Here is a 16,069-nt window from a genome sequence, read left to right on the forward strand (position 1 = left end):
AATAACATTATGAAAACAAAATTTTAAAAATTAAATCAAAAAAACTTAAAATGTTACAACTTACAAAGTTACAATTCTTAGATGGAGTTACAAGACTAACGAGTTCACAAAATCACAACCCATAAAACCTTATAGTTTAGGTACAACAAATTTTATAATATGTAAATGGGTCTGCGGGTAAGGTTTGGATCTAGCATATGTGAACCCAGGCCCAGACTTGACCCAGACCCATTGGGTCTAAAATTTCTAGACCATATCCTATAAATGGGTTGGGTCCTAGCAGGTCTGAATCGGGTCCATGACCCATTGCCATCTCTAGTTCCCACCCCAGCCCTACCCCCTCTCCTGTTCGCACCCAGCCCCACTCCTTCACGTGTTCGCACCCCAACCCCACCCCACCACTCCCCATCCCTTGTTCGCACCTATCCCACCCCATCCCCTATTCGTACCCATCCCTACTGATGAGTAGTCATATTAATATAGGTATTTCATGATGCATTTAGGTTGCATTTGAGGATCATTTGGTTGCATTCTTAGCCAATAATTGCATATAGTTACTTAAGTTGAGAAGATATCACTCTTGTGTGTGTTTTCGGTATTTTTGATAGTTTTCAGGTATTGAGAACACAATTGGAGTATTATTGGACAAGCTTAAGCATGAGAAGCATCTAGGAAGGAGCTAAGTCAAATGAGAAGTCCAAAGGGCATCTTCGAGTCAGATTGCAACCTAAACATAGCGGAAACATGTTAAAAGATGTATGGAAATTGAGTCATGTGCACTCTTTTGATCATAACTCATTATCCAGAGATCGAAATTTAGTGATTTCAGTGGGTTTGGAAACTAGACTTAAAGGGCTTTCCAACGGTATATCACACGCCCCGATACAACTTCTCTTTTGCGATATATGGTCTTTACAAGTTGACGTTGTTTTGCATGACGAAAACCCGCGGCCGCGGGTTATTCCGTGTTGCTTAGTCGAATAAGGCTTTATCTTTTGACGAATTAGACTCTATTTTTCTAGTTGTTTTAGGAAATAGAAAGGTATAAAGACTCAATGGAATATTATCATTTCCTATCTTTTTTTTTTTTTCCACGATTAATTCATTGGAGATTAGAACTCTTTTTCTCTCAATTAGTGAAGAACCCTAGTTTTGCTTTTTCCGAATTACATTGAATTTTCAATAGAAGCTTTGATTTTTGCAAGATTGGTTCTACAATTGGTATTATTTCTTTCTCTTTCTTATTCCTATTCAATCCTTATTATTAATTCATGTTTGCTTATTTAATTATGAATATGTTTTCCCCAATTATGATTGAGTAGTCTATTTCTAGGGTTTAGGGGATCCATGATCAATTAGGAAGGGATTTTATTAAAGTATTGATTTTTATTGATGCATGTTGATTCCTATTGAATGTTTTTATGTCTATTCAATCCAATTTGGCCAGATTTGATTGTTATAGTGTTGCAATATTAGGTTATGCGCCGAGAGGTATAAACTTGATATTAAGGCTAGTTTCAATAGGTAGATTGGTATTAATAAATTGCGAGAGCCTGTTAATACGTTCTATGTTGATTTAGACTTGAGAGAGCGAATCAACTATTTAACTGCATTATTAATTGTTGATTTTGTGTTTCATCCCGAAATATTGATCATTGGTGAACCTATGCCCTAGACTTTTTATTATTGATAATTCTTGATATAGTTATAGTCTAGTTTAGTATAATTACTCACAAACACTCGTTCCTATACTCTAGATTTGACTGACAATTAGGAAAAGAACACTGTTTCTCTGTGGATTCGACCCTACTTCCCTGACTACTATTTGTTAGAGGACTTTAGGATTACTTTTGATAAGGTGATACGACTTTAGCCTGTCAAAATTTGGCGCCGTTGCCGGGGAAACGGTTTTGTTCCATTTTCTTTAATTTTTTAGAGTCTAGATTATATCTCTCGTCTCAGAGAACACTTGTTCTTTGGGACAAAAATCTCTTAATTGTTTGTTCTTTAGTTCTTCTATGCGCAGGAGTTTGAGTTCAGATTGCCTACCATTTGATCCTGAAATCGAAAGACAGAAGAACTTTTCCAGACAGTTGCGAGATAATCGATGGGAAGATAATCCTTTGGATTCTTACTCTGATTCTAGCAGCATTGTCTCTATTCTCCACCAGAATCAGAGATGGCTCAGAGGCTTACTGACTTTTCCCAACCCTCTTTGGCTGAACTTCCCAAGAGCAATCAAATGCCTGAAATCGAAGCTGTAAATTTCGAGATCAAACCTGCATTGTAAACATGATCGAAAGAAAACAATTTGGTGGTGGACCTAATGAAGACCCTAATCTTCATTATCAGAGATTTCTGCCAATATTGCTCTACCATTAAGCAGCAGGGAGTACACAAGATCAGATTCGGGAGATTCTTTTCCCATTTTCACTTCGAGACAAGGCAAAGATGTGGTACAATGGGATTAATCGAGCCACTCTTGGGATCACTGATTGGAATACCTTGGCCTAGCTTTCTACAGAAAGTACTACCCTCCAGAGAAGACTGCTAGGTTGCGTAGTCAGATTACAAATTTCACCCAAGGGACTGATGAGTCTTTACATGAGGCATGGGAAAGATTTAAAGATCTTCAGAGAGAATGTCCCCATCATGGTCTACAAAAATGGTTCCTAGTTCAGGGATTCTACAATGGTTTGGGGAACAACTCGAGACTTATCCTTGACTCTGCAGCAAATGGGAGATTCATGAAACTAGAAATTGATTGCACATGATTTGATCGAGGAGATGGCTATCCACAACTCTCAATATGGTAATCCTCGAGGACTAGCTAACAAGGGTGGAAAGCATGAGATAGATTCTATATCCCTATTAGCTGCACAGATGAATGCAATCAGCAATAAGCTTGACAATATGCAACTCTCCTCTCCTGCAAGTGTTGCTGCTTTGGGTACTACATCCGTGATTTTGTGTGATAATTGTGGTACAGTTGGACATTGGGCACAAGAGTGTCGGAGTTCTCTCGAACAAGTTAATGCTTTTCAAACATATCAGCCGAACAACCCATACTCCAACACATACAATCCAGGGTTGAGAAATCATCCTAATTGTCTTACAAGAGCACTAATGTCCTAAATCCTCCTTCACCACAACCACAAGCACAACAATTGAACCAGAGGTACTACCAAAACCTTCCCAACACCCTCCTGGTTTCTCTAGACCACCTTTCAATCCATCTCAACAAGCACCTCCTGCCGATCCAATGATGGTTGAGATGAGAAATATGATGCTACAAATGCAAAAGATCGACAAGCTGACAAGGCACAAATTGAGTCCATTCTAGCTCACAATAAGATGTTGGAGAATCAGTTGGCACAATTGGCTACTTCGAACTCTACTCGCCAACAAGGTGCTCTTCCAGCACAACCTGTTCAGCCTACAGATTCGGCAAATGCCATCACTCTCCGAAGTGGTTCTCACTATAATGGACCACCCATGCCTTGATGATACTTTGAGTGTGAAAAATGATAGGAACAGGTCCAGCTGAAGCTAAAAATGACAAGGAGAACTCTAAGCAAGCCACTGAACATGAAGAGACCAATGAAGCCAAAAAGCCTGCTATTGAGGTTCCTCCTATCAAACTTCCTTTCCCCAATCGTCACCTCAAGAGTAAGCTGACAAGCAATTTGGTAAGTTTTTGGAAGTCGTCAAGAATCTTCAGGTAACAGTTCCTTTCACGGAATTAATTACTCAAGTGCCTGCTTATGCAAATTTATGAAAGATATCTTGACTAGGAAAAGGGCTTTTAACGAGGTGGAGACAGTTGCTTTTACTGAAGAATGTAGTGCCCTTTTACAAAATAAATCTCCACCAAAATTAAAAGACCCTGGTAGTTTCTCTATACCTTGTCACATTGGTAGTTTGTTCATTGATAAAGCTTTATGTGATTTGGGGGCTAGTGTGAGTGTTATGCCATTGTCTGTTTCCTCAAAATTGAATATGGGAAGTTTGAAAGTTACCAATATTACTCTACAAATGGCGACCGTTCTGTTAAATACCCCCTAGGTATTTTAGAGGATGCCTGTTAGAGTAGGTAAATTTTTTATTCCCGTGGACTTTGTTGTACTTGATATGGAGGAAGATGGCAAATTCCAATCATTTTGGGTAGGCCATTCCTTCATACTGCAGGTGCCGTCATTGATGTGAAAAATGGTAAGCTTACACTATCTGTTGGAGATGATGAGGTCACTTTTAATCTAAGCACTGCTTTGAAAAGTCCTATGCTAGAGGAAAAGTGTTGGAGTATTGATGTGGTTGATGTAATTTGCCATGATAACATGCCCCAAGCTCTCTATAGAGACCCCTTGGAGGCGGTACTTTGTCTTGATTCTTCCACAGGTGATGGCAGTATATGGAGCAATGAAGTGGATGCTATTGAGAAGATGCTAGCAAGTGAAGAATTGACCTTGATGGATGCCAACAGGTAAAGAGGTTCGATCGATCTGTGTGTAATGTGGAGGTAAACGGTCGTGCGGGGCCTGCATAAACCAGCGCTATTCGGGAGGCAACCCGAATCTCTAACTCTTCCTTTTACTCTTCATTTCTCCAAACAAAAGAAAAGAACAAAAATATTTGCATATTGAATTTACTTGAATTCAATTCATTTTTTATTTTTTGTGTTTTTGAATTCACTTGAATTCGTTTTTATTTTTTAGTTTAGTTAGTTTCTTTTCGTAGTTTCTTTTAGTTTTTTTTGAATTCACTTGAATTCAATCTTCATTTTATTTTTAGACTAACCATGCTAACAAGTGTTGTCTAGTGGTTTTGGGTTGCTAATTTTGACCCTAGGTGAAAGCAAGAGCTCCACCATGCGCCCGCAGGATTTAGCCCGCGGCCGCGGGAATTCGGCTCCCCTCTCACACCATCTTCTGCCATCCCGCGGGGTCGAGCCTGCGCCCGCGGGGTGTAGCCCGTGCCCGCAGCCAAAATTTCCCCCACATCACCATTTTTATGTCCGCCCGCGGGGTCGACCCCGCACCCGCGGGCTTTCGAGTGCTACTACCATCTGCACAAAACAGCACGCACAAACCCCCCCCCCCTCAAACACTCTCCCCACCCCTCTCGACCCACCAACCCTCTCGTTCACTCTCACCCGCCTCCTGTACCGACGACCGGCGGGCGTCCAACCAGCCCCGACCCGCCGGCGATGGCGACGCACCCCTCTCGCCCTTCGAACTCCTCACAGCATCCCTCTCGCCCTTCTCGACCTCTCCGACCGGCGTCCGACCCGCCGGCGCAACAACCCTAACCCCCCCCCCCCCACACACACACAAAGCCACCTTTCCCCCTTTTTCCATTCACATATTCTTCAAACCCTAAACCTTCTCATTAAATTGGGGTTTTTTCTTGAAGGTGCTTTGAAATTTCAATTGGGACTCTTGGACACATACTTGGATTTCCTCCATCAAGTCTCCTACATCAATCAATCTTGATTGGTGCTTAGCTCGTGTTGAATTTCTCATTGCCATCGACACTACTCCTGAGCCATCCTCAATGGACGAAGCTCCCGTTGCGTGAGTTTTCTTTTTTTCCCTTCCCTTACTTTTTACACAGTGAGACAATGTGCTGTATTTAGCTTGGGGGAGGGATATTCTATCCTCTATTGCTTTCTAGTGTAGTTTTTATTGCTTTGTAGTTGTTACACGCTTTTGCCTGTTCATTAGGAATAGGATTTTACATGTAACCAAAAAAAATGTGCTGCTTTCTTAGTTGCATCATAGTTGCATTTTATCTAGCTCATTTCATTCTAGTTTTCATCTATGGGACTATTGTTGGCACACCTTCAAAAACTTTGTGGATATCTCTACTACAGCTCTTCAGCTTTGTTGTACAGTGGTTTCATGATTCTTCATAGCATAATTGTGATACGATTGATTGGCCTTGGTAAGACTGTTTGATCTTTCTGGCTGGCTTTAACTTTACTGTGCAGACAAAATTGACCCATTTGAGCTTCTGTGCCTAATAAACTGACGAATCTGTGTCAGTTATGTTCTTTCATGAGTGATTAGTTCCTCAGTTGATGTATTGATCTTGATTTTGACCTGGTACTCCTTGATACTTGATTGTGTACACTATTTGATATAATTGAGGCGTTCATTTCATGATTTTAGCTCCAGAGTTCTACTTGTTTACATATTTCCCGTCTCTAGCCCCGTTGAGCCTTCTTGACCTTTGCTTGCTACTTTCACCCATATTACATTCCTTAACCTCATTTGATTATTGTCCCAAGCCTAGCTTGGGGGAGCAAGTGTTAGTTTTGGTCATACTGTATTACATGGATGTAGTTAATGCATGGTTTTGTTGAATGAAAGTTTATTAATGAGCTTTATCATCGAATTCGAATGTGGTTCAAAGAGATTTTGGCAATATGGAAAAAGAATGAAAAAAAATGAAAGAAACAAAGAAAGAAGTGAACATATTTAAAGAAAAGTGAAAAGGTTATATATGGGTTACTATGCATGAAAGATAATGTGGCGATTTTGGTAATGTGTATTTTGAAGCTGTGAATGATTTGTTAGGCCGTTTTTACATTGATATTTGCTCCCCTTCTTGGCTTTTCCACCACATTTCCTAAAATATGATCCATACCCTTAACCCTAGCCTCTTGATCTTTGTGTGTTGCATTTTTCGTGTTGAAGGTGAGTCAAAAGGTCAAAGTTAAAGAGTACTACTTCTTCTGAGTTGATATGTATAGGTTGAGATCGTTGAGTGTCATTGATTTTCGCCCTAAACACAAGAGGGTATTAGTGCACATATCTATAGTGAGGTCTGTCAAGTTTTGTTAAGTCCAGCTTGGGGGAAAGGGTTTGTGGTAAGATTGTTGAGTTGATTGGTCACATGACGTGCTATGCGGCTTTGTTTCGAAGATACTCGATGCTTGGTTCGTGTAGCATTGATATCTCTCGTGTTTTGGATTGTGTGCTTGACCCTGTTTTAGTCTCATATTGTAGGTTATCATTTTCTTTCCGTGTCTATTGTTTGATTGCTTGAGGACAAGCAACAGTTTAGCTTGGGGGAGTTTGATGAGTCATATTAATATAGGTATTTCATGATGCATTTAGGTTGCATTTGAGGATCATTTAGTTGCATTCTTATCCAATAATTGCATATAGTTACTTAAGTTGAGAAGATATCACTCTTGTGTGTGTTTTCGGTGTTTTTGATAGTTTTCAGGTATTGAGAACACAATTGGAGTATTATTGGACAAGCTTAAGCATGAGAAGCATCTATGAAAGGAGCTAAGTCAAATGAGAAGTCCAAAGGGCATCTTCGAGTCAGATTGCAACCAAACATAGCGGAAACATATTAAAAGAAGTATGGAAATTGAGTCATGTGCACTCTTTTGATCATAACTCATTATCCAGAGATCAGAATTTAGTGATTTCAGTGGGGTTGGAAACTAGACTTGAAGATCTTTCTAACGGTATATCACACGCCCCGATACGACTTCTAGTTTTCGAGATATGGTCTTTACAAGTTGACGCTATTTTGCAGGACGAAAACCCGCGGTTGCGGGTTATTCCGTGTTGTCCTAGTCGAATAGGGCTTTATCTTTTGACGAATTAGACTCTATTTTTCTAGTTGTTTTAGGAAATAGAAAGGTATAAAGACTCAAGAGAATATTATTATTTCCTATCTTATTTTCTATTTTGTTTTTTTCCACGATTAATTCATTGGAGATTAGAACTCTTTTTCTCTCAATTAGTGAAGAACCCTAGTTTTGCTTTTTCCGAATTACATTGAATTTTCAATAGAAGCTTTGATTTTTGGAAGATTGGTTCTACAATTGGTATTATTTCTTTCCTCTTTTTATTCATATTCAATCCTTGATTATTAATTCATGTTTGCTTATTTAATTATGAATATGTTTTCCCCAATTATGATTGAGTAGTCTATTTCTAGGTTTAGGGGATCCATGATCAATTAGGAAGGGATGTTTATTAAAGTATTGATTTTATTGATGCATGTGATTCCTATTGAATTTTCATGTCTATTCAATCCAATTTGGCCAGATTTGATTGTTATAGTGTTGCAATATGGTTATGCGCCGAGAGTATAAACTTGATATTAAGGCTAGTTTCAATAGTAGAGTTGGTATTAATAAATTGCGAGAGCCTGTTAATACCATTCTATGGTTGATTTAGACTTGAGAGAGCGAATCAACCTATTTAACTACATTGTTAATTGTTGATTTTTGTGTTTCATCCCGAAATATTGATCATTGGTGAACCTATGCCCTAAACTTTTTATTCTTGATAATTCTTGATATAGTTATAGTCTAGTTTAGTATAATTACTCACAAACACTCGTTTCTATACTCTAGATTTGACTGACAATTAGGAAAAGAACACTGTTTCTCTGTGGATTCGACCCTACTTCCCTGACTACTATTTGTTAGAGGACTTTAGGATTACTTTTGATAAGGTGATACGACTTTAGCCTGTCACCTACCCTATTAGCACCCAGGCCCACCCTCTCCTATGTTCCCACAGCCAAAACCGCCCCTTACCCCTCCCCCTCCCCCTCCTCACCCACGAAACTGCCTCCTTGTCTCTCTCTCTCTCTTTCTCTCTCTCTCTCAATATTAAAAAGCAACAAGAAAGTTTCAGGGGTGGGGGAGGAGAGGGAAGGGACTGGTAGTGGGTGGGGGGTTGGTTTCGGGGGCCAGAGAGGGGAAGGGAGGGGGTGGTAGTGGTTTTGGGGATCGGGGATGGGAAGGGGTGGTAGTGGCTTTAGGGGTCTGTTTTGGGGGTCGGGGATGGGAAGGGAGGGGGTGGCAATGGTCGAAGGGATGGTTCGGGGGTCGAGGAGGGGAGGGAAAGGGATGACAGGGGCTGGTTGGTTAGTTTCGAGGGTCGGGGAGGGGAAGGGAAAGGGTGGCAGACTGGCAGCTGGGGAAGGGTGGTTGCATGGGAGGGAGGGAGGCGAGGCTAGGGTGTCAATAGGGGAGGGGGCTGGAGTGGGGTTGTGTGTGGTTTGAATTAGGTTTTTTTATATAAAAATTAATTAAGTACTTATTAATTAGATTTAAGGGTTTAAAAAATTGATTAACTACAAAATTGGATGGAAAAAGAATGTCAGTTTTCTTTGGAAAACAATACCATAGGTCACGTTGTGTAATCCGGATTTCAAGAATTCAACATGTAGAATTTTCCAAAACTAAGGGCCACCACGTAGAAGTTCCCAAAAAAGAGAAATGATGCACAAAACTTGAGGAACTCTATGGAGTTCCTTTTGCGGATGACCATAAAACAATATGTTTCAAGGTCCAACTCCCCACTGATGCGGGGAGTGATGGTATGTCATGCCCATCCTCAATCAGATTGTAATCCTATTCTTCGGCAAGCCCAAACGTGTGAAAACCCCATCCTCACCCTCCACAACAATCTCCTTAGTAATCCCAACATATTCAACCATCATTTGACCACCATATTGAGCCATGTCAACATCATCACCAGCCTTCATTTCAGCCATGTGAACACCACCACCACCCTTCATTTGACCAGCACCCTTCCTTTGACCAGCACCCTTCATTTGACAACCATCAGCACACAGTAACCCAAACACAATCACCCTCTTTCCCATACATACCTCCTCCTTTTCTTTCCCTTCTTCACTAACTTTGTCAAGAATCTTAACACCACATTCTCTACATATAAGTGATTTCCTCCTCCAACCACCCTTTCCTTTATCCCTCTTTTTTGCCTCATTTTCCTGTTCATCAAGCTCTAATATCCTTTTCACTCGAAGTCGGGCCTCGTATTGTGCAGCGTTCCTAAGAACCTCATCTAACGCCCTTAAACTCTTCTCACTCAAACAATTAGTCGCCTCCCCAGATTCGTAAAGTTTGCGTGGGTATGGGTTGCGATCTTGGATCGAAGTCACAAGATGTCTACATAACAACTTTTCCTGCTCTGTTTCAGCTTCGAAGCTAGCGTCCAGGGGGTTTGTGTTTTTGTCGACATAATTAGAGGGATCTCTCTGATCTTTCATTATTTCAGTTGTAAAAGAGAGTGATTTGTGTTTGATTAGGGTTTAGGATTCATTGGGTTACGAAAACGAGGAGAATGAGACTGATTTGAGAGAGGATGAAATGAAGATGAGAGAATTTAGGATTTGAGGAGAGAAATTAAAGAGAATTTGGTAGAACAAGGAGAAAAGTGAGAGAATTTCATAGAGAAAGGAGAAGTTTCGAGAGATGAGAGAAAAAATTTAGGGTTCATTGGTGGCATTTATGAGAGAGATGAAGATGAATAGGTGAGGGTTGAAGTTTGGGAGGGTAGTTATGGATGAATTAAAGAGTGGTTTAAATGAGGTGGTTGAGTGATATTTTTAGTGGGAGTAACTAATGTGTATAATATAGTGAGGAATAATAATACAAAAATTTGATTTGTTTTAATTGTGTATAAATTTCAGTAATTGAGGGTAAAAGTGTCAATTTATGTGGATAAGTTTACTGAAAAGGGAATGTAAATAAATTGTTGTAAGTATTGTGAAATACCTATTTATGGAAACTGTTGCAAATATTGTGAAATGGATGGAGTAAAATGTTACTCCGTCTGTTTCAAAATATAAGGCATCCATGCTTTACGGAAATTTGCTTTGACCAAAAATATCTCTCAAATATGATAAATAAAAATTATAAAAATCATATCGTTGGATTCATCTTGAAAAATACTATAATAATATTATTTTTTAAATTTTTTTATCAACATAAATTGAGAGTAGTTAACTGTGAAAGTTCGACTTCGAACCTCGTGCGTGTCTTATATTGTGAAATCGATGGAGTATGAATTAGGCAAAGCTTATATCGGAGGATAAATTTGAAAATTCAATTTTTTTTTTTTTTCATTTCCATCGTATACTTGCTCCCTTCCCCTCCATCCAGCAGAAGTATAGAACCAAAGTGGAAGCATAGTTACAACTTACAGCAGATTCAGGTAGTCTATAAAAGGCCGAGGAGAAACAATGTCATTTCGCAATTCTGAGCTATGGCGAACCTTCATCAAAGAAGCTTTCAATGTACCAGTAAAATTAGTCAAATTCTGTTGCATGCTCCACATCACTCGCACATACATTCTCGATTTTGCTTATGTACACACTCTCTTTCTCTCTCAAATACACATTTCAATCAAAACTCGTAATTTATCGATTAAACATTGGTTGAATTAATATAAGTAATTGAATTTTGCAGGCTCCAGGTCCCAGCATGCTTCCAACCTTAAATCTCTCAGGTGATATTCTGTTAGTAGACCGAATTTCGCCTCGATTTCGCAAAGTTGCTCCGGGTGATATCGTCCTAGTTGTTTCGCCTGAAAACCCTAGGAAAATCATCACTAAGCGATTAACTGCTATGGAAGATGATATTGTGACGTTATCTTCTGTGGATCCTGATAACACTGACAAATGCGATACTCTTGTGGTATGTTTTTATTAATTGTTGGTTTTACTGTCTGAATTGATGAGTTTTTCATTAATGGATTTTTAAGTTTCTTGTAAAAGTTTTCAAATTTATTTACAAGTTTTCGAAGGAGCTGTTGAAGGAGAATCTGGTACTAAACGGCTTCATTGATTTTTTTTTATAGTCGATCCCAAAAATTGTTTTATGATATGATTGATCCCAAAAATTACTACATTTTGTTTGCAGAAATTACTTGAATTTTGTTATGCCATTTATAGGGATGTTTCTAGAGTAATTGTGAGTTTTGTTTGTCAAGGGTTGAAAGAACATTACAACTAGAAGGTTTTCAATTTTAATACGAAGAAAATCGTTCGAGATTGCACCTTCAAAATTGTCATACTAACCGTAGGAATTGGGTTCAAGCTTTCCTCAATCCCTTCTCATCAATGGACTCCTAATGTATAGGAAGGAGTGCGGTTCATTAGAGAAATTCCTACCTCTCTATCTATCTCTGAGATGTTTGGATTTTTCAAAACTCCATGAACATGCAGAAGAGAAATGCTATTCCCACTCGGACCAAGACATAACTTTTACTTGTTCAAATAACAATTAAGGTGAAGCAGGGTCAGGAACAGCGAATCTTTTTCTTTATGGTATCTATTTTGCAAGTTCGTTATTACGGGTAGATCCTAGAAACGATCGGACTAATGACGTATACTTGAATTCAATCGAAGAAGTTGGGGAAAGTGTTCAAATCAGATTTTTAATTGTGAGTGTGAGGGGAAAGATGGACTGTAAGGAGAAAGAAATCATTGAAAAATGACTTGGAAATTAGTTATTGGTTGCAATATTGCAGAGAGAGTGAAAGGGAGGAGAGAGAAAGAGATGAGTGTGTGTTTGGGTGAGGAAAGAGATATCTAGTAAGGGTACTATGATTATTTCCCAATCCCATCTATTGAGTACTATGTTCCTAATCTTGGCCAGGTTTCAAGTTTTTCCGATTTTGGAGAGATTTGCTTCTTAAAGATGAAGGAATAAGATTCCTCCCAATTTCCTTCTCTCCATTTGCCTCACCCCATAATTTGCTATCGAGAAAAGGAAAACACACCCCTCCCGTTTATCTTCTCTTCTTTTCCATCCTAATATCTCTATCCAAACAATGTGTAAGAGTTCAAGAGGGTGTTAAACTTGCATAGTAATCATAAGTCTTGCGGAAGATTTAGTATGTCATTTATGATTTGGTGGGTTACGAATTTTCAGTGGCATGGTGATCTTAGAGTCTTAGACCATGAGCGGAGGGTTTAGATTTTAGTATACACCCTATTCTTTAACACAAATATGTTTGAAGTACTTTCTATGGTACTGATGAATCTAGGTATTACTGACACAGCATCATATTAATTAGTCATCTGCATGTGTTCCAACTATAATTCCACGTTGAGCAAAAGTTATAGCCATTTTAATATCTTAAGTGAAGCATAAAATGATTATAATAATAATATGAGCCTATAATGTATCAAATGGAATTGTGTCATGACGGCTTATACCACATTGAAATATTGATAATTTCTGAAAATGTTGTGTCCTTTCTCCCAAAGCATTCCGGCATCTGTTATTCTTGGTCTCGCCCTGTGAAGCAAAGGTGGACATGAAATTTATCGTTCTGTCATATGCAGATTCCCCTAGGTTCTTAGCTGCTCAAAAATGATTTATGTAAACAATATCCTTTGAGCAAAGTTAGACAGTATAAGATTTTTTGAGCCTCTATAGTAAGTTCATGACAGTTAATACTCACCATGGAATAAATGAAGGAGTTGGTTACACTTTAAATATCATGAGAGTTCTATTCTGAATACCCTACTATTTTGCTTGTGAGATCACTAATGGGTTTAGTGGTCAGTGTTCTACTTTCTGCATTTTCTTACTTTAGATCTAGCTTCATGTATGTTGTGGTTTGTCATGTTGTTTACTTTCTCAACCCTCTGACATTCATTCCTTTTTTTTTGTTTATATAGGTGCCGAAGGGGCATATATGGGTACAAGGAGATAATATATATGCCTCTAGGGATTCAAGAGACTTTGGCCCTGTTCCTTATGGTCTTCTTTATGGAAAAGTATTCTGGAGAGTAAGTCAACAGAATGTATATTTATTATGCACTTGATTCATGATAACTTGCTTTGCTTCTAGTTTCTAAAAAGACAAATCTTGATGATTCATGATTAAATTTGCTTTATTTATAGTTTCTAAAAACAAATGTTGATGTCTTTGTTTATTACATCATCAGTTCATGATAGCAAATTATAGTTTTGTTAGGAGGCCTGAAAAATTTTCATAATCTTGGAACATGGATAGTTTGATAATCTGAGTTACATTTGGAACTAGTTACCAAGTTTTTTGAACTTGACAAAGATGATAGTGACTGGTGATGAGGAGTGAGGACTAAATCCTTAGCTTATTGAGGAAGGTTCTAAGAGACCTTTGATTTGAGGCCAACATCAACTTTATTATCACTTAAATGCCTCCATTGAGGTTCGTGTCTAGTGCAAGGTGAGGGGGTTGAATAATCAATAGACTACTTAATTCTGAAGTATTCCTCCGAAAAGAACCAAAGCTCTTTTTAAAAGAATCAGAAGCTACCTTATTCACGCCTGTAAGCCTCGGGTGATTAAGAATCTTTGGGTTTTCTTATTTATTGTTTAAACGGTAATATTATTTGTGTGTCATATTATTGCTGAACTATGAGATTGACATGGAATTTCCACTCCCTTCACCCTATTTCTGGGACATTTTTTGCTGTTGGATATTTTTAAAAGTTTAAAAATGTATAGAAAACCACCTTTTGATTTCAAGGGATAATGTTGTTTCTACTCGATATACCACGTTTCTAAGTGGATTAACTTTCATTCACCACCAGGCGTAAGCTATGTTTCAGAGCGCTGGTGGTTGTCAATCTAGGTCCAAAATAGCTGAATGCTTGTCCAGAAAATGGGGCTGAGGTCTCCTCTTTCTGGCTTAGGTATTAGCTGTCAGTTAGTTGCACTTCCTTAGAGCCTAACTGCTTATGTTTATCACTTGAAACCCACGAGCATTTCTGGCATGGGCTTCATTTACGAGAATTTGAGCCATCCAACCAATTTTCAGGTTCTCTATTCAAGCTGGTTTTTAAGATATGCTTATTCTGATCACATGATGCTTTCTGTTCTAGGTTGTGATTTCACATGTCATTGCAGTCATTGTGAATTCTTAGATGGATACTCACGCATTTTTTTCACCTCTTGAAGTTTCTTTGTAATTCTCAGTCTGAGATCTAACTTCTAATTTTTTTTATAGATTTGGCCGATCAAACAATTGGGACCATTGTGATGAGTTCTTATAGCCCAGGAAAGGTATGGATAATGCAATGCAATGTCCATCTAACAATTGGTGGTTGTTCAGCCGAGATATCTATTGATTTTCTGCTTTTTTAATTTGTAATTACTCTCTATGAGATATGAAAGTACATGATTGTACTAATGTGCAATGATCACCTCCTAACGTATAATGCAAACACTGAAATATGCTAGACGATCTTTTCTGTTATAAACTTATAATGTAGTGGTTCTAATTTGAACTGTTTTTTGTGCAAGGGAGGTATGCTTTAAAAAATTGGACTCCTGTCTATCTGAAATGCCTCTCTCCTCCCTTCTTAGTTCTTAGTTCTTAGTTCTTAGTTCAATAAGTAAATGATTAATTTTTTCAGTTATGGCATTGTTCCAAAATAGTCTCTCAAGAAAATGCCCTAGTTTCCCTTTTTTATCTTCCTCTTTTTGCTGTTGCAATCTTTGCTTGTTTGCTTGATAATTGTTAGGTTCTTTTACATTATGCACTTTGCCTCTTAATTTCTGTGGCAGGGTTCGTTTCTATCAGAGATCGTTAAAACTGCACAAACATTCAACGGAATGAAACTGGTACATGCTTGAATCTCCCCATGATGATTTATTTGAAGATCATGAAATCAGGCTTATTTTGGAATTGAAGGCTAGTCTCTATTGCATGTTGGATTCATTTGCCCAATACAAGATGGATGCATGATCATTTGTAACATTTTGGTCATTGAATTTTGTCAAGAAATGGATGGGGTACGATGGTAAGTCATCAGTACTCGGTAGTACATTTTCGAGAAGTGAATTTTTTGTAAGATCCTATTATGTTGGTATTACTGTTTTTGCTCGATTCTTAGCAGTATTATTGCATGGCCAACTTCTCGCAGCACTGTTGTAACGGTTATACTAGACTTCTTGTGGTATGTTGTACCTTATTCCGAGCTAGTCATTTTGCTGCGTTATATTGTTGGCTATCTCCCCTCCCTTTTGGTTGGATAATCGTGTGGTAAAGCATGGGTTGCATTACATCATTGTTGCTTTCTCATCAGATAGTGCATCTTGCTCTCATCTTGTCACAAGGATTTGGAATTGTACTTTTGTATATAGAACATAGAACAGCTGGTGAACTGAAACAGTTCTGATTGTTATATGAGAAAAAGTGTGATGTCGTAAATTGTCCTTACTCTTTGAACTTGTGCATGTTGAGCACCTCCTGCATTTCTTTTTTGATCAGTTCACAATGTC

General features: G+C 38.4%; 1 protein-coding gene and 1 non-coding gene across 2 annotated transcripts; one reads left to right on the forward strand and one right to left on the reverse strand.

The window, feature by feature from the left end:
* Positions 1 to 2,552: 2,552 nt before the first annotated feature.
* LOC125493075 (small nucleolar RNA R71) lies at positions 2,553 to 2,659 on the reverse strand. The gene has a single exon (XR_007269456.1). It is a non-coding gene; the product is annotated as a small nucleolar RNA R71 (small nucleolar RNA).
* Positions 2,660 to 10,834: 8,175 nt separating this feature from the next.
* LOC104883914 (mitochondrial inner membrane protease subunit 1) lies at positions 10,835 to 16,007 on the forward strand. Its single transcript, XM_010668491.3, has 5 exons — positions 10,835 to 11,154; positions 11,255 to 11,482; positions 13,477 to 13,587; positions 14,793 to 14,848; positions 15,353 to 16,007. Exons 1-4 carry the CDS (start codon positions 11,029 to 11,031, stop codon positions 14,823 to 14,825), a joined length of 498 nt encoding a protein of 165 aa, XP_010666793.1. The 5' UTR covers positions 10,835 to 11,028; the 3' UTR covers positions 14,826 to 14,848; positions 15,353 to 16,007.
* Positions 16,008 to 16,069: the final 62 nt, after the last annotated feature.

Source organism: Beta vulgaris, chromosome 8, assembly GCF_026745355.1.
Source record: "Beta vulgaris subsp. vulgaris cultivar EL10 chromosome 8, EL10.2, whole genome shotgun sequence".
NCBI classification, from domain to species: Eukaryota; Viridiplantae; Streptophyta; class Magnoliopsida; order Caryophyllales; family Amaranthaceae; genus Beta; species Beta vulgaris.

What these genes read in the sequence shown, in the direction of transcription:
- LOC104883914 (XM_010668491.3), top strand. Translation starts at nt 11,029, where the DNA reads ATGTCATTTCGCAATTCTGAGCTATGGCGAACCTTCATCAAAGAAGCT. An exon ending in ACATTCTCGATTTTGCTTAT is followed by an intron (nt 11,155 to 11,254) that starts GTACACACTCTC and finishes TGAATTTTGCAG; the next exon opens with GCTCCAGGTCCCAGCATGCT. An exon ending in ACAAATGCGATACTCTTGTG is followed by an intron (nt 11,483 to 13,476) that starts GTATGTTTTTAT and finishes TTGTTTATATAG; the next exon opens with GTGCCGAAGGGGCATATATG.